At 57.5% G+C, this 17,302-nt stretch overlaps 7 protein-coding genes and 1 non-coding gene across 8 annotated transcripts; 4 read left to right on the top strand and 4 right to left on the bottom strand.

Annotated features, from left to right (window-relative positions):
- Positions 1–138: 138 nt before the first annotated feature.
- Positions 139–1,881, top strand: PHSY_002256 (hypothetical protein; the record flags this gene model as incomplete). The annotated part of the gene is made up of 3 exons (XM_012332880.1): positions 139–347; positions 593–888; positions 1,223–1,881. The coding sequence occupies 3 exons, from the start codon at positions 139–141 to the stop codon at positions 1,879–1,881; spliced, it is 1,164 nt and encodes a 387-aa protein (XP_012188270.1).
- A 115-nt stretch (positions 1,882–1,996) lies between these two features.
- On the bottom strand, positions 1,997–3,943 carry PHSY_002255 (potential fungal zinc cluster transcription factor; the record flags this gene model as incomplete). The annotated part of the gene is made up of 1 exon (XM_012332879.1): positions 1,997–3,943. The coding sequence occupies one exon, from the start codon at positions 3,941–3,943 to the stop codon at positions 1,997–1,999; it is 1,947 nt and encodes a 648-aa protein (XP_012188269.1).
- A 48-nt stretch (positions 3,944–3,991) lies between these two features.
- On the top strand, positions 3,992–4,420 carry PHSY_002254 (hypothetical protein; the record flags this gene model as incomplete). Its single annotated transcript, XM_012332878.1, has 1 exon — positions 3,992–4,420. One exon carries the CDS (start codon positions 3,992–3,994, stop codon positions 4,418–4,420), a length of 429 nt encoding a protein of 142 aa, XP_012188268.1.
- A 336-nt stretch (positions 4,421–4,756) lies between these two features.
- On the top strand, positions 4,757–5,480 carry PHSY_002253 (transcription factor; the record flags this gene model as incomplete). Its single annotated transcript, XM_012332877.1, has 2 exons — positions 4,757–5,209; positions 5,283–5,480. 2 exons carry the CDS (start codon positions 4,757–4,759, stop codon positions 5,478–5,480), a joined length of 651 nt encoding a protein of 216 aa, XP_012188267.1.
- A 307-nt stretch (positions 5,481–5,787) lies between these two features.
- PHSY_002252 (hypothetical protein) lies at positions 5,788–9,258 on the bottom strand (the record flags this gene model as incomplete). Its single annotated transcript, XM_012332876.1, has 1 exon — positions 5,788–9,258. The coding sequence occupies one exon, from the start codon at positions 9,256–9,258 to the stop codon at positions 5,788–5,790; it is 3,471 nt and encodes a 1,156-aa protein (XP_012188266.1).
- Positions 9,259–9,709: 451 nt separating this feature from the next.
- On the bottom strand, positions 9,710–9,827 carry PHSY_007597. Its single transcript has one exon. It is a non-coding gene; the product is annotated as a tRNA-Phe (tRNA).
- Positions 9,828–10,518: 691 nt separating this feature from the next.
- On the top strand, positions 10,519–14,190 carry PHSY_002251 (potential DNA binding protein; the record flags this gene model as incomplete). The annotated part of the gene is made up of 1 exon (XM_012332875.1): positions 10,519–14,190. The coding sequence occupies one exon, from the start codon at positions 10,519–10,521 to the stop codon at positions 14,188–14,190; it is 3,672 nt and encodes a 1,223-aa protein (XP_012188265.1).
- Positions 14,191–14,640: 450 nt separating this feature from the next.
- On the bottom strand, positions 14,641–16,521 carry PHSY_002250 (phosphatase; the record flags this gene model as incomplete). The annotated part of the gene is made up of 1 exon (XM_012332874.1): positions 14,641–16,521. One exon carries the CDS (start codon positions 16,519–16,521, stop codon positions 14,641–14,643), a length of 1,881 nt encoding a protein of 626 aa, XP_012188264.1.
- Positions 16,522–17,302: the final 781 nt, after the last annotated feature.

The raw sequence follows: 17,302 nt of genomic DNA, 5'->3' as shown, positions 1-17,302 counted from the left end.
GCACGAAGAGCAGCTTCCGAGATCCAGGTCCTCAAAGAGCAAATTCGCTTCGTTAAGGTGCAGAATGGTGGATGATGATGATCACGCAAAGGAATCAGAGACGCCTCGTATCTCCTCTACACAGGCCCAGGGTCCGCAATGCGGGACACCAAATTTAGTCACCCCAAGTTGTGCAGCGTGTCCCTCGACGCACGGTCACAAATCGGAAGAAAGACCCTTTCCTCGCACGTCACGCGTCACTGCGTGATTTTCATATTCAACGAAAAAAAAAGAGGGGACACCGCATGGTGCCGATCTGACACACCTGCCACATCGAAAGTAAGCTGGTGTCGAGCGTTTCGGCTTCGGTGACTTCCGACAATGATACGACGCGGGGTGACACACATCCTTCGGCTCGTGATCCGACCAACCTAGTCGAGAGCGAATGAAGCGCCAACCCACTTGCGTTGCCTGGCAATCCACGGCGAATCTCTGAATTGTGGCTTCACCGACCACGCCTTGCTGTCCCGGGGCCTGTGGCGGAAACCGACTGAGCCTAGTCCAAGTGAGCGAGCGAGCCAGTCTGTCCCGTGTATACCGCTCACCATCGCAGCGACATCACCTCCATTGTCTCCATGAAGCGCCACGAGAGCCAGGAAGCGTGCCAAGCCGAGCCAAGCTTGCCGTCGTCCTTCGACGTGACCAGTCACCTTGGTGTGCATTTGTACGTCTCGTGGTTCGACCTGCCGCATCCGAGCATTCATGACAAAACTACAACGATCGTCCAGGCCGCGGACGTGGGCGATCAATTTGTCGTCACTGCTACCATCATGGCACCAGACTCTAAAACACTGGCAGTAGACGACCCTTCCTTGTTGGCAATGGTAAAACCGATGACAGAAGATATCCGTTCGGTGAGTTGACGCTCGGGAAATTGAGTCTCTGATCGAGCATATCTTCCGACCATCGAACTGAAAGTTTGGAGTTCATACCAGCTTCGCGAAGGCTGGCTCAACATTGCTGACCTTAGCGCGCGGCCTGCCAGCGACGCGGAGCGTCAAGAGTTCTCGGGCAACCATGCTACAAATCCAACTGTCGAACACCTTTGTGAGCTGGCAACGTCTCCAATAATGCAAGAGGGTGGACGATGCGGACTATCGCTGACCAGCGCGTGCATCTTGCCTCTGCGACGCTGTAGACATCATCACACTGGTCCCAGCGGGCAGCCCTGTCCACCTTACAGGCAACAGACGCTTTCGTGTTCACCTGGAATGGAAAGACTTGCGTACAGGACGTGCTGTGCCGCTCCGGGAGCTCTTCGTACTCACGACGTTGCCCTTGCTCTTACGCGACCTGGTCAGCCAAGCCACTTCGCGTCTCATGTTCGAAACGTTGCTCCGCGATACCCCGACGGCAAAAGTCTATCACCGATCCTGGCAGCACCGCCAACGTGACATCGTGCCTTTGATCAGCAGCATCGCCACATCCATGCGCTCGCTGATAACACACGCCTCGCAATCGGACCAGCTCGACCCAGTGCTGCAACAGCTCGGACTATCACAATCACTGCCAAGCGTGATCATCCTAGTCAACTTTCTGACCAAGCTGGACATGGACTACCATCCCCCGTCCAAAACACACTTGCCGGCTGCCAGTCGTGCCAGATCGAATCGAAAGCCAGGCGGTCACACCGATGTCCCAGCAGTCGTGTTTGCCCCGGACCAAGATGACGATGCCTTCGGCTGGATTGACAACCTGCCGGCGCAGCAATCCACCAGATCGCATCAGGCTGAACACGATGACAACTCAAGCCAGGTTTGCTTTGCGCCGGACGACGACGACCAAGACCAAGAAGACACACATCTCTGCTGGTCAGAGATCTTGCGATTCTCTCAGGAGTAGTACAAGTACATTTCGTGGAGTGAGTCGAGTCAATCTGCTTGAGCAGACATCCGATCCTTCGACGAGGAAGGCGTTATATCCGCTGGCAGACGCCAACTTTGCGCGCGTACACTCGTCACGACAGAGGAACAAAACAGCACACCAAAACTGATGGCAGTCCGCAAGGTGCGATTTTCATCTCGAAGATGCCCCTCGTCGGCACGACGGTGCTGCTGCCATCAGCGTTTGGCCGCAAGATCTCGGCATTCCAGTACAAAGGCGTCGTGTTCCCCACCGAGGGGATGTACGTCCCATCTTCCGCCTGATGTCCGCCGACTGCGAGCCCGTACAGTCGAAAGAACCCGGACGCCGAGCTCTCCGTCATGAGCTCGTAACACGAAAGCCTTCCACCCGTCATATCCTGCCTCGTCCTCCCGCAAAGATCCTGCGCAAGCTGATTAGACGCGTAGACTTCGCCAGCCTTGCGACAGACCAGCATTGGAATGGGTGTGAAGGGAAGCACCGACTCGGAAAAGTAGCGCACATTGCCCGCCCACTCTGCTTGGAGCTGGATCATGCTCGACGGCTGAATGTTGTCCTCCAACGAGAACCAAAGACGTCGAATCTTGCACAAGGCCGCCTCCACCGATCGAATCGACTGCTCGGACCAATTTTGCTCCGTCATGTATCGCATCAGAGACGCATATCCCTTCCGATAGGGATACGGAGCATACACGTCGCCGGGTCTCTGCCGTCCTGGTGAATCGTGGCTGTCGGTACTTGAAGGAGGCTTGGTCTCCCGTTCATTCGCGCCATGCCTTGCTGCTGTCGGAGCAGAAAGGACCGCCAAGTTGCTAGAGGTTGCTGCTTCGCCGTCGGTAGATGCCGAGGTCGGCGGATTCCTTTGCGCGTGGGTGCTTGCATCAGATTGCCGCCCCTGATGGTGCGGCGGGAACCCTACCTCATTCGGTGACCGAAAGTAGCGCGGACTAGCCCCTGCAGGGATCAAGTGGCCCATCTGAGGAGCCTGCAGAGGAGTTGCACCAGCATTACGAAGACCATCGTGGCGTTGAGAAGCAGGTGCGTGGATGACCTGCTGGTGAGCGTGGAGCGCAGACCCCTGCGCTGCCGCATGAGGCGGAGGCATACCTTGGTGTTGGACACCGTTCTCCCTCCCACTGAACGCGTCGGCCACGTCGAAAAAGTAGGTAGAGAAGAGCGAGTCGAGTTCTGCTGAGGAAGGGGGCTGGAAGATGGGTTGCCCTTGGAGCAATTGCGACGGCGCTCCCCTAGCTGCCAACGGCTCTGACTGCATGCCCAACGAATTCGGTATCGATGCATCATGGGAGATGCTAGGAGCCGGTATTGCGTTGCTCAGCGAGGATGCTTGCACGTTTGTTGCAGGATCTGCATGGTGGGGTCCGTAATTGGCAGGCTGAGCATACGTTGACGCTGTGTGCGATTCGGCAAACGAGTCGCGGGATGAATGCTGGTCGGAGTGCGGCGCGGCTAGGCCGTATTGTCGATGCGACTCGGCAGAGCTGCTGCGATGGGCCTCCGACTTTGTCTTTCTCTTCCTCTTCTGTCCGCCATCCGATCCTGGGAGCGTCGAAGCGAGTGCCGATGTCAAAGGTATACTGGCGTCGTCTGTTGAATCAGCATCGGCGCTCGTCTCTGCGGCACCTGGCCACGAGGTTTCCGGCAGCAGCTGTGCGTCTTGCGGAGGATCAACACATCGATCCGCGATGCCTCGTTTCACGCAGCGATGGCAAGGACGCTTCTCTTCGCAGACCAGATGCGATCTTCGGCAATAGACGCAAGCTTGTCTCAACTTCTTCTTCCTGCGAGGCAGGAATCCCAGAGCGCCAGCGGAAGTATCGCTCAAATCTCCCGCACTGCTGGCTGCGTTTGCGAAGCCGGCAGCTGTGTCGGAACCATGGCGTGAGCTCTCGCCCGCGGACGGCGGGTGAGAAAGTGACGTCCCGGAAGCACGGTCGGACGACGGTCTGGTGTCGGGTGCGGGCACGTAGTCGTCCAGTAGGTAGTTGGGTAGCACCTTGCGGGTGCCTCGAAGAGAGTCCATGGCTGCAAGAGGCCGACCTGCGCAATGCGAGCGAGGTCCCCAACGGCGATGCGCTCTTCTTGTGCGCCCTCGTCAGCGCCAACAGCCCGGACACACCGAAGACGAGGACAACGCGCGACGATGGGTGGCGAAGACGAGGGACGGACGAAGCGATGGAAGTGCGGAAAACGTGGCGTCGAAGAGAAGAAAGGGAAAAGGACCCATGAAATTTGGAATGCGGAATGTACCGGCAAGATCACATCGGACGTCAAGAGTTACAGCCTCCCTGTCACCGAGCCAGAGTCGCCGACGTTGGATCTACCGAATCGTTGGGTGTGCAGGAAGGATATTCAGGCATCGCTTGCGTCGAGTCGAGCTCGCCTGTGTCAGGCCACGGAGCAAGTCTGTCCGCCTGTCGTGGGCGGGTTTCGGCAGCTCCGGAAGAGGCGGGGAGCAGAATTGTGGTGGAGGCTGGATGCTGAAAGTCTAGTCGACTAGTGGGCCCGTCTCGCTTCGCCCTTGCCAGCAGCTTCTTGTTCCGATCGAGGGTAGCAAAGGACAAGTGGACGATCACCAATGGCCATGCAAGCAACAAGATGTCAGAATTGCTGTTTCGAACACGGCACATACCAACGGACAAGAGAAACACGATTCTGCTCGTTTCTCAACACCACGCGGGACCTCAAAGTAAGACGAGAGGTCGGATTGCAGATCCTTGGCTTTCATCACTTTGTTGAATCTGGCTTTCGTTGAGACGATCCAGTTCCGAACAATTGCCAGCTGTGCGCTCGAGCGCGGAAGGTCAAAACCGCCGTTGTCGGGTTGGAACGATCCATGAGTGACGGCCTCTTGCCGACCTCCTTCGTCCGGCTGATGTACCATAATCAGGAGCTAGCTGAATTCGGCTGCCTCTCGCATGATGAGCACTACCTTTCATTTCGAGTCGGCAAGCCCACATTGAAATGCATGAACTCGAACGACGAGGGCCGTCGGCTCTATGTCAGACTTTGTTGGACGGCAAGAGACCAGTATCTGTTCCCAGCCTCGGCTGCATCATCTGTTTGCGAGCGGATCCCCATCGGTCTGGTTTTCCAAACTCCCAGGTTTGGCAACAAGACCTCGCTTAGGACTGCGAAGCAGAAAAGCAGAGAAGACGTCGTCGATACCCACGGGATCGCTCATTGGTCAGTCGAGCATCTTCACACGGGAAGAGCACGACGAATGAATTCGGGATCGGAAACGGAAGCAGAAACTCGCACCAACCAGACGCAAGAATGGAGAGATCCGGTGAGCTGGGTTTCCGATTTCCCTCCAAGACACCAAATGCTTGCTATCTGCCGAAGGGGGACCTCGGATACAGCTAGCCATCAACTCGCTGCGAGAAGAACGCCACGAAGACAAATGGGCATCAAAGAGCAAAGGACAATCAAGTCTCAAGTACAGTATGGACCCTCGTCACCGAATCACATGCCACGCGCCGGCAATCGTCAGGGTCCAACTGTGCGCCACAACGGGATACCGTGACCGGTGCGCCACAACGGGAAACAGTGACCGATAGGGCACAGTGGCCGAGATCGATTCAATCGGGGGATCTTCGCCGTCCGCTCAACTACGCCTTGAAATCTTGGCCTCTTTGTCGCTCGTCGGAGAATTGTTGCCACGATCTCACAAATGACGCCGTCTTCTCCATAGATGAGAATGGAAGAGGGCGGAATCAATTTCACCAACACGACATATCCGACCGCATCCTGCGTATGGTTTCAAATCCCTCAGGCTGCCCCCGCACACTCACAAGCTTGAGCTGTTCACATGCAAGAACTTCTCGGAATGAGTTGAGCAAGTCATGAATTGCATTCGAGAATTCGTCACTTGCCGGTCTTCTGCCTCTTCGCAGCGCTCTGCGCCTTCATCCCTTGGATCCTGTAAATCTCCTTCATCTCGGCCTTCCTCTTGCTCGCGCGGATCTCCTCATCCTTTTGCGCCAACTTCATCTTCTCTCCCTGCTTCTCCTTGTTCTTGGCCTTCCTCTTGTCCTCCTTTTCGCGCTGAACCGTCTTCATCTGCTGCAGCAACGCGAGCGCCTTCTTCTCCTCTCCTTCCAGCACCACCGCTCTCCTCGCCAGGTACGAGGTCGATTTGGACGCCGCCATCTGCTTCGGCTTGCTCTTGAACGGCAGCTCTGCTTGGAGGGCTCGTGGTACGCGGAGCGGGTTGAACTTGCGTTCGGTCCTCTCCACGCCACGGTAGCTCGAGTTGATGTGGTTGGGAGCTTTGAGCTGTCTCTCCTTCCTAACCGCTCCTGTCAATCGCATCCCTTGCCATGTCCTCCTCTCCCCGGAGAGCAAGAGACTCGTGACCGGGTTGTAGAACTTGCGAGGCGAGATCGTGTACCACGCTCGGAGGAACACGATATCGCTCATCAAGATCTTGTCCTCGAAAGTAGCCCTGAACTGACCCTCGGGCTTCGCCAGCGCCTTCTTCACCTGTCCCCTGATCCCCGAAACCGTCTTGACATGCGCACCTTCGAACTTGGCCACCTCCAACGCCGATGTGAACATGTCCTTGATAAACGCGGTGTTCTTGTAGATCTTCGCCGGCGTACCGGTCAGCTTCAGCTTCTTCACGATCTTCTGCGAACCGGCGTCGACGTCGAGCACGACACCCGTAGCAGAGACGCGGAAGGAAGGCGCCGAGGTCGACAGGGTGTTGAAGGCGCAGAACCCAGTATTGGGTGCAGAGATGGGACCGTAGAACGACGCCAAGCAGTGCATGTGTTCCGGCGTATACTTGAGCATCCTATTCCTCGTTCCGTCGTCCAGCGAGTAGATGGGGATCGACTGGAAACGTCTCCACCCAAGGGAGAAGATGAGCGGATCGTTGGTCTTGAGGATCTTCTGGTGCCATCGATGACGTTTGATACGCACTTGGATGAAACCGAACGACTCTTCGCTCGCCAGCAGTCCACCGACGAGGAGTGGGTAGGTAGGATCGAAGTTTTCGACCAGCTCGTAGGCGACTTTGGACAGTTCGATGCGGACGTACGATCCGGGCTGGTAGCCTACGACAGAGTGACGGATGGATTCGTCGACGGAAGCAAACTCGGCCTTGTTGAGCGCGGCTTGGGCGGCGAGGATATCCTTCTGCTCGTCGTACCAATCCTGCTTGGTGTCTGCGTCAGGGTCGTCGTACTGCTCGTCGAAGCGTCGTTTGAGGGCTTCCTTCTTCAGGGCGAGGGCTTTTGCGCGAGCGTCCTCCGTAGAGTCTGCATCGTCTTGATCACCCTGATGCTCTGCCCCGGAATCAGCGTCCTCGTCGGCGTCGTCTTTGTCGACCACTTCGCCTCGCTTTCCGTCCTTCCGCTCTTCCAGGTTGTCCGGCTCATCCCCAGTGATGAAGAAGCGTCGAATCGAGTCCAAAACACGCTCCTCCGCCCAGTGACTGAGCTTCTCCGCTTTGGTGATCGAGCGCGCCTGATCAGGTACATCCTGGTACTCTTCGTCCATCTCCCCAGTCTTGGCCGACGAAGCTGGCTTACCGTTGGCAGGACGGAAGAAGTCGTCGCCGTCGTCCTGATCGGCCATCTTGCGGATGTCGTCTTCATCGTCGTCGTCGCTGTAGATGTCGCCGGAGGCGATCTGTTCGGGCGTCTTGTCGGAGTTGTAGATGAGACGGGCGAGGTCGAGCGGCTTGCGGGACTTGTTGGCGCGGACGGTGGCTTCTGCTTGTGCGGCGAGGTTGCGCTTCCAAGGTGCGATCTCGTCTTCGTCGGAGCCAGAGCCGAAGGAGCCGGAAGCTTCGTCATCCGATGGATCCTCGTCCTCTTCCTCATCTTCGGATCCCAGACCCATGTCGGAGTCGCTATCGGCAAAGGGGATCTCTTTGGATGCTGGACCGTCTGCTTCATCCGCTTCGACCGCTTTGCGTGTGAACGCTCTGCGTTTGCCAGCTGCATCCTCGTCGTCATCATCGTCATCATCAAAGCCTGCTTCATCCTCGTCATCTTCAGCATCGTCATCATCAACATCGTCGTCGAGCAGCACGTCGTCGTCGAAAGCAGCACGTCGAACGCGTTTGCCCTTACCAGACGTAGCATACTCGAAAGACTCGTCCGCATCGTCTTGCTCGACAGCCGAGATGCCGGCACGATCCGAATCGAACAGTCGCAACTCGCTTTGCGCGGCAAGGTTGTCCAGCGTGGTATGCGCGTCCTGAAGGTCCATCACCATCTTCTCTCCCTCGCCTGCCGGTTCATCTGCACTGTCGCCATTGCGCGTAAAGTTCCCTGGCACGTTGATATAGACGGCATCCTTGTCGAACATGACACCGCCGACATCGCTCATGGGAGCGTGGATGAGCTTGGCCTTGTCCGAGAGCTTCCTTCGCTTCTCGCTGTCCACGGTCGGGAGGGGACAGGGATCGTTTAGCTTTTCGATCGAGGTGATGGAGAGGTCGCCTGCACCTGGGATGTGAACGCGTTGCGATTCGCGCAGGTGAGTTCCGTGGAGGTAGCCGTAGACGGTGATGGTTCGATCGGCCTTAGGGTTGGTGCGGATCTCTTCTCTGGGTGTGAGGTCTTCCATTCGGTCTGCGAGAACGTAGGGATGAGCGTTGCGGAAGATGAGCGGGCGGAACTTCATGACGCCGATGAAGCGAGATAGATTCTGAATTTCCGTGTCGGGATATCGACCGTTGATGATGCCGGAGAGGTAGAAGAGCTTGGCACCGTCGTAGATTTCGGTCCAGAAACGATGCTTCAAGCGCTTCTTGGTTGCTTTGAGCGTCTTGGCCTTCTTGATGAGGTCGAGGTGTGTCAAGACGCCAATCACTTTGGGGAAACCGTGCGATTGCAACACGTTGAGGAACTCCATGGTCTCCATCTCGAAACCGAAGGAGCCGTCGATCATGAGCAAGACCAAGTCTGCCACCTTGCCGATATCGATCATGCTGTTGATGTCGTTGTTGCACTCGATGAAAGTGACCCTTCGCTTCTTGCCTGTGACGACAGTGACGGGACCCTTGATCTCTGCGAGCGTGTGCTTGGTGTATCTGCGAATGAGCGAGCGCATGAGCGTCGTCTTGCCTACGCCCTCTGGGCCTACCACGGCAACGATGATGGGAGGCGGTTCATCTTCGGGTGTCCTGTCGGCGAGGGGTACGTGGTATCGCTTCTGGTCCTTTTCGGCATTGCGTAGGATCTGCTTTTGGGCGACATTGATGTTGGCCGAGATGAAGGCTTTCGGGTTGAAGCCGTTGGTGTGCTTAGCCTTGCCCTTTTCGGCCTTGCCACCGGTCTTGGCTTTGCGATGCGCCTTGTTGGATTGCTGTGCATCGGCCATGGTGACGAAACTTGTGGGTGGGATTGACTAAGCAGATACTCTGTGAGCGATATCAAGTCGAGTCGATCGACCTGAAGCAGAGGCGCTCGCGTTGCAACGAAGAGTCGTGTCGCGATCCGCTTGCGGATGCCCGCTCCGATGCAGCAACCACGATTCGTTTGCCTCGGTCCTTAAGTGTTAGTGTTGTCAGAGACGGTGATGAGCAGCAAGGAAGGTGAAGATGTGAGCCGCTGCAGGAGGATGATGGCGGTGGCTAAAGCTGAGCAGGGTTGTAGCAACATCCGAAACATGAGAAGAAACCATTCGAAAGGGTCTTGCCGTCCACAACTCAAATTTCTCGAAAAAATTTCCGGGCGCTATGCTATTGCTCCACTCACCGAGACCCTCTTGCTGCACTCTGCTTAGCGCGCAATACGTAAGCATGGTCCAAAAATGGACAAAAAAGAATTCTTGCTCCTTACCTGGGTCGAACAGGTGACCTTTCGAATGGCGGCTGAGTTCCTAACGGTTCTTGCTGCAAAGAACTGAAATCTTCAGTCGAACGCTCGTACCAACTGAGCTAAAGAAGCGGTTGCGATGCCGGTGATGAGCAAGCAAATATATAGTACATACAGCTTGCTTCAGCCTTGGAGGGAAACGGCGAGACTGAGATCGTCTTTCAGCGGGCAAGGTAGCGTAGACCGGAGGGTGTGATGGACGGAATTGGGAGAGGGTGTCAGAAGCCTAACACTCTGTAAGGCCATCCGAAAGTGGCCTGATTGAGACAGACGGTCAGGTCCTCGCGGCATTCGAAAATGACCACAAATTCCTTCGAAAATCAGGCGTAGCTGATCAGATGCAGGGTCGTGGTCCGATTTAGAGCTGTCTGGCGCAGAGCGGGCAAGCCGACACAGCCCAGCCGCTCCACACCAAAATCGTACGATGCTGCCTCACTCTACGCCACGGCTGGCTTGCATCTTGACACATTTGGATGCTTCATACTTTCGTATGGCTTGATCAACAGTCATCGGCGGCATTCCGAATGCTCCTCTCTCCCTCATTCTCAGCTCATCCAGCTCTCACTACAGCCTTTGACACTGCGAACACGCAAACCGAACTCACAGCTCAGATCGGCTCCATCCGGCACATCTTGTCAGCGCAGTAATCATTTCTGCGAACAGAGTGACAGGAGCATAGACCTTGTTCGGTCGATTCGTCCAGCACGATCCTTAGCCTCCCTACTTCCATCATCTCTCATTGTCATTGGCTGTCTCGACCGCCATGTTCCCCACACCCGTCAGCGACGGCGGCTCCTCCGTCTCACCGCTCCATCATCAACAGCAGCAACAACAACAGAAGCAGCAGTACCAACAGCATGCTCACGACCAACACCGTACCGAGTCTCTCGATGCCCACCTCATGCACTTGCATCAGCAGCAAGCTCAGCTCGAAGCTATGCGCATCCTTCAGCAGCAGCAGCACGTCCTGCCTAGCATCGTCGCACACAAAGACGAGCAAATCGGCGTCCTCCACAACCCTCCCTCGGGCCCTTGGTCCAGCGACGACTACGACTCCATGATGCGATCCATCCTCGACGCCACTTTGCCCTCGGACCACTTCACCGACCTCGAGGCTCCAGCATCTCTAGCATCCTTCTCCCATTCTTACGCAGGCTCGTATGTCTCTGGGTCCAGCGACAGCGGCGCGAGCCCTCACAGCATCAATGACCTCGTCTACGGTGCTGCCAACTTCCCCACTCCGCCAGACTCGGACATCGGCTCCTCTGCTCGCAACTTTTCCTTCTCGTTCACCCCTCACAATGCAGCCGCCATCAGCCCAGACGGCAGCTTCGACCTCTCAAATGCTTCGTATACGCAGTCCCACCCTGGCTCCGACACCACCTCGCCCTATGCACAGCACTTCAACCCCCATGCCTCGACTTCCACATCACCGTTTGGCCTGCCGTCAGCTCCCCTTCCTGCAACTTCGTTGCCTATGCACGGCATCGCCTCCACTTCTCAACAGTGGGATGCCAACTTCCTCGCCCCTACAGGCGCCGGTCTTCAGCCCTCTCCAGCACCACAAGCGACCTTCCAAGCCTCTGCAGAGTCAGCGCCATCTACCGAGCCATCCACGTCCAGCACTGCCAATGGAACCAGCCGGAAGAGGCGCGCTGCAGATGCCAAGGCCGAATCGAAGAAAGCTCCTGCTGCAGCTGCGCCCAAGCCTGAGCCGGTGGACGACGCTCGCAAGACAAAGAAGGCCAAGTCGGCCGTCGAAACCAAGACAGCATCCACCAGCAACGTTGTGCCCATGTCCCAACTCAGCACCAAGCTGCCTCACATGGAAGTTGGTAGTAACGCAACCGCTCTCGCCGCCATCGAGAGGCTCAAGGCCAAGCGTCTTCAGGAATCACAAGCACAAGCCGCTGCAAAGGCTGCGCGCGAATCTGAGACAGCACACGGTGCTTCCGAGACATCCGGCCTAGTCGCGTCCACCGACAGAGCCCAGCTGGATCCTGCCACCCGTCAGCAGAAGAAGGTGGCTCACAATGCCATCGAGAGGAGGTACCGCAACAACATCAACGATCGAATCGCTGCCCTCCGTCGCGCCGTGCCAGCCCTACGCGAGATCCGTCCTCGCAAGACGCCTTCCGGTCGCAGGAGCCGCAAGGCGCAGCAGGAGGAGGACCTCGTCGATGGTGTCCCCGCTGCCACCAAGCTCAACAAGGCCACCATCCTCGGCAAAGCCACAGACTACATCAAGTATCTCAAGTCTCGGGAGTTGCGCTTGACCAGCGAGGTCGCCGGACTTCGTGAGCTCGTTCGCAGTCTTGAAGGAGGCGAGGAACTTCTTGAGCTGTGGGAGGGTGAGATGGACAAGGTGGTTGCAGAGCAAGAGGCCCTCGCCGCTGCCGCTGCTGCCAAAGAAGAAGAAGAAGAAGCCGATGACGACGACGTCGATGTCGATGACGCAGAGGACGATGACGACGACGACGAGGCAGAGGCTGCCGAAAGCTCTTACGCCAGCGCCTCCTCCTCTTCACCTCCTTCTGCCCGAAGTCGCACTGGATCCAAGGCAGGTCGCGGCCGTCGCTCGGGTATCGGCGGTGCCATCTCTTCCGTCGCCTCATCTCGATACATGCTTGCCACCTTTTTGGGCATCAGCTTCATTGGCTCGGGTGCCGAATTCGCCATGGACGCGACAGCATCGGATGCAAGTTATGCGGTCTCACATCCCGCCGCCGGCAAGGTCATGGTCGGCGCGAGTCGTCAGTTGCTCAAGCGTTCCGCCGCCTACCTGGCTCCTGACACCTCGCTTGCCCAAGACTTGCACGCTTTCGATGCCGTTCCCACACACGCCCTCGCCTTTGAAGTGCTGCGCGTCGTCTCGTTCGCCTTTTGCTTCCTCTTCCTCGTCTGGCCACTCTTCTCCCGCCTCTTTGCGTCGCGCTCGACCTCCTCATCGCAAGGCATCAGCGACGCTGACGCAGAGCAGGACGAAGATCACATCGGCGGAAGCCGCAAGCTGCGTCTGGCTCTGACCAGGGGCGAGATCGATGTTGCCACGTTCGATGCCGCTGTGCGCCACCGGATCGCGGCACCCACTTCTGCCGTTCTTGCATTGCCCTCTGTCGCCATGGCCACGTCGCGCCTTGCCCTCAGCAGGATGTCTCGCGTCCGCAGAGTTGTGCCTGTTCAGGCTCTGTCGGACGAGGACGCAGCCGCGCTGGGTCGCCTCTTGGAAGTCGAGACCCTCTGTGAAGGCAAGTCTCAATCGTCCTGGCTGCTGCGACTTCACACGGCACTCCGTCTGGCTAACAGCAACCTCGAAGGAAATGTCGCCGCCACTCGCGATCCTGTGCTGGCCTCTCCCAGGCTCAAAGCCACGCTCGCGCTCTCGCTCGCCCGTCTAGGCGAAGGTATGGACTTCGTGCAAGATCTTGCAGACCATCTCTGGACGGACGCACGGTCGAGTCTTCGCAATGCCGCCTTCGATCGCGTGTCATCGAGCGAGGCTGAGGCCAACCCCACCTCGGCTTCGGACAGAGACGAGAGCCTGGTCCAGTCCGAGGATGCTTCTTGGCTGTCGAGTGTCCTCTCGCTCGACCTCGACAGCGCTCTTGACCTGCTTTCGTCTGCGTCCTCGTCGGCTGATGCTTCCAATTGCGACTACTCTGCCGTGCTGGCCATCGCCGATGTCTACTACTGCGCGCGACTCACCGCCGTATGGAACCGTCTTTTGGCCAGCCTCGTCGATGCTTCGTGCCCCTCCGCAGCCGAAGCTCCTTCCTCGTCGCTGGTTACCGACTTTGTCTCGCTGCAAGCAAAGCAGAGGCTTGATCTTGACGTTGTCCGTGACGCCGAGAAGCGCAGAGATCTGCACGCAGAGATCACCTCGCTCGCCCGCACGGCTCCTCCTACCGCTCGAGCTTGGCAGATGGCCCAGGTGACACTTGCTACGTGGTCCGCATTGCTGGGCAACCTCGCTCTGGCACGACACGTTGCTTCGATCTTGCGCGAACATCCCTTCTCCGTCGACGGCCCTGTCAAGCTGGCAAGCGTTGCGACGCTTCACTCGTTCGTCGCTGTCGATGCCTCGCCGGAGTCGGCCCCGGCCGCGGCCCGCGATGAGCTGGACGCCAAAGCCAACCTCTGCCTGGGCTGGATGCGATTCCTCCGCACCTTTGCCGACGCTCGCACCAACCCCGGAGATCTGCACGCTGCCGCGTTGCACGTTCGCAAGCTCGTCGCTGCCGTCACCATGCCTGCCGCCTCCGCCTCGGCGGACGTCTCTGATGCTGATCTGGAAAGCAGCCTTGACCTCGTCACCGATCTGTGTACCGCTCTGGGACGCAGGCTCAACCGACTTCCAGCAACCTCCAACGGATCAGTGGTCAAGATCCTGCTCGACTCTTCGGACGATGACCGAGATTCTGGCATCGAGGTGTGATGCAATCCAGGCGCACGTGCAGAACTCACTTGCCAACTCGGATGTCTCGTCCCGCGTTTCTGCCTCCGAACACTCTCGCTTTGTCATGTTCTGATTTGTTAATTGATTAAAAAGAATGACGAAGCCAAGGACGGTTTGTCCGTGCACGTGTGATGTGTGGACAAGTGAAGTGGGAAATCTAAGAAGATGTATAAGAAGCTGTCTAAGAGATTGTGATGCTCGAAAAAGGAGTGTGATGGAGAGAAAGAGTAGAAAGAGACGTTGATCACGAGAAAAGGGGCAAGAGAGGCATTGTGGAGTGTGTGTGAGTGTGAAGAAGCGGGAGGAGAAGAGAGAGTGACGACGAAAGGGGTCCCTGTTCGTAAGGAACATCGTTGCAGAGGTTCGGGCGATTTCGAGCTGGGGTATACGTAAAACTTCCAACAGCCTTTCCAAATTTTCCTTGCCCCTTCACAACGCACCATCCAACACGGCCCTAACGTCGTCCACATCCGCCAGATCCGCCAAAAACGGACACAGATCCGTCAACTCGGTATCGTGCGGATCGTTGAACCAACTGCTGATAGGAACCGCATTGTTCGGATGGAAAATGTAACTCGCTGGCGAATTGTCAATGATGATCGTATCGCCAATCTCCCTCCCCAACTGCGAGAGGTCCTTGACGTAGTTGCCCTTGTGGTTGTAACAGCTCTCCCTGAAGAGTCGGTGTCGAACGGCGTGGTGGATGTCGAGCATGTCGAGCACCGGATCGGCGTACTTGGACAGCGAAGCGGTGAACACCACCACCTCGTAGATGAGACCCATCTGACGCATGAACTCGTCCACACCGGGACGTTTGATCACGTACACGTTGTGCACCGTGCCGTCAATCTCGACGGGGACGATAAAGTCGGCGTTCTGGATCATCTTGAAACTGCTATGCACCAGCGTCTCGTCCAGATCGAGCACGAGACACTTTCGCCCGGTATCGATGGCGCCGATTCCAGGAAGCAGTGGAGATGGGTTACCAAACTCGTCCACGGGAATACCGATGCCGCCTTGCATTATCAACCTCTGCTCTTCCGTCTGATCGTCCGTAAGGTAGTCTTCATCTTCGAGATCCATCTCGTCGTCATCCTCGTCTTCGTCATCGTCCTCTTCGTCCGAGGAGGAAAGAGAGGCGCCGTGAAGACTCGACGCTCGAGACTTGCGCGCTTCGTCCGCTGTCACGAACGATGCTCCGGGAGGGACGACGGCGCCGGACATGACATCGCCCGTCTCTGCTCGAGGCAGCTTGGTGCCTCCACCAGGAGTGGTGGGATAGTCAGACCCAGCTGCCCCGGAAGCGTCCTTGGAGTTGGGCGTTCGTGGTGGTGCCTGTACGCTGCTAGCGCCTGTTCCTGTTGGTGCTGCAGAAGCGTTGCGCGCTGGGACGTTGGCTGTGGCGGTCGGGCGGCTCTTCTCGCGCATCTCCTCTTGCTGCACAGCAGCACCGGTGACGGACGAGCACGTGAGGAACGCCATCAGCTTCTCTCCAAAGCTCGGTTTCTTTGCTTTGCTCGACTTGCTCGTCGTTGCTGGTGCTGCTCTTGATGTCGATGTGGGTTTCGCTGCTCCTGCCTTGGCAGCAGGTGACGATGCAGGGGCGGCAGAGGCAGACTGGGTTGGAGGTTTCGCGGTCTTGACAGTCGAAGCAGGCGCGGTCGCACCACCGGCTGCTGGTGCACCCGTCGCCGCTTGACTGGATGCATGCGTACGTGGAGGCACATCGATCAGTCCATCCTTCTCCACCGTCCCCTCGCTGCTCTCGGTGGCCGTTGGCAGACCAGACTTTTCGACCACGTCCTCCTGCTCTCCAGCCGCGGCACCATTCGCACCTTCGGCAGGGAGTACAGCGCTGTGCGTCAACGTGTTGCCGGCTGTCGAGGTGCCGAGCAACGTGGACGAAGCCTGATGTGAGTGTTGGGCGTCTACGTCCTCTCGTGTCTCTGATGGTGGCGCGATCGTAGCAGACGAAAGCGCAGGTGCGGGAACTGCCGTGGAAGCGCTGACGGAGTTGCCTCTCGCCTGCGAGTGTGCAGCTTGCGAGCCTAGTCGCGCTGCAGCGGCCACAGCTTCATCCTGCGATCGGAGGTGAGCCGCTTCTTCGGCTTGTGCGGTGGAAGCAGCAGCTGCGTTCTTCTTCTTCTTTTTCTTCTTGCCCGCAGCGTCGGCCGCCTTTTTCGAGGTGGCTTGTGTGGGTCGAACGGTTCGCGTGGCGGTGGGCACTCGACCAGGTTGGACTTGTGTGATGATGGATGCCAGTGCCGAAGACTCGGATGGATCGGGGACGCTGGTGATTGGTGAGCTCATTGTGGAGAGGATGGTTCCTGGTCAGAGCGGTGGAGGGATGCTGGCGGATTGGTATGCAAGGGATGGAGAGAGCGGTACGGGACGATGCCGGAAAAGAGGTGCTGTGAGATGCAATGTCGTTGAGTCGGGATGTATGCTGTTTGCCTGTGATCACCCAATAGTACAGACCACCACGAACGACCGCGGCTGTCCCGATCGACAAGTTCGGAAGGATGAAGATGCAAGGTCTGGCGCGCGGCGAGTCCTCAAAAGATCGTTTTCAAGCGCTCTCGAGAGTATGACCTTGGATCGCAGACAACTACTCCGCTGATCGCGTCCTTCCGATCGTATGATTATGACGGCAAGTTGTTTCAAGGCCCTGAACCCCGCGATACGCTTCAATATGCGTCTTGATCTCGCAGAAAGAGAGAGAGAGAGAGTAAATGACAGGGCGACGGATGCTTTCCGAGAGCGCGCGGACGGAACTCCGATATGCAATGGTGGTATCTTCTGAGGCCGATGCGGGTTGCTTGGTGTCCGAGTAGGGCGTGTCAAATTGTACAGATGCTGTCGATCTCGTGACTAGATTCTTGAGTGAGTGTGGGAAGGGCGAGGTGACGAAGAATAGAGACGACGACGAGGATCGATTTACAAGGGGAGGAGGAGGATTGAGTGCGATGCGATGCAACAATGTCGAAACAACGTTTGGGCTGCCAACGACGCGCGGGGGGGACGACGGAGGGTCAAAGAGCGAAGTTGAACTCTGCAGAGGCGTGCTCAGACAAAAACACACGTAGCAAAG

Source organism: Pseudozyma hubeiensis (genome assembly GCF_000403515.1).
Source record: "Pseudozyma hubeiensis SY62 DNA, scaffold: PHS22, whole genome shotgun sequence".
NCBI classification, from domain to species: Eukaryota; Fungi; Basidiomycota; class Ustilaginomycetes; order Ustilaginales; family Ustilaginaceae; genus Pseudozyma; species Pseudozyma hubeiensis.
Note: the sequence above shows the minus strand (reverse complement) of the source record. Positions and strands in the feature narration are given on the sequence as shown.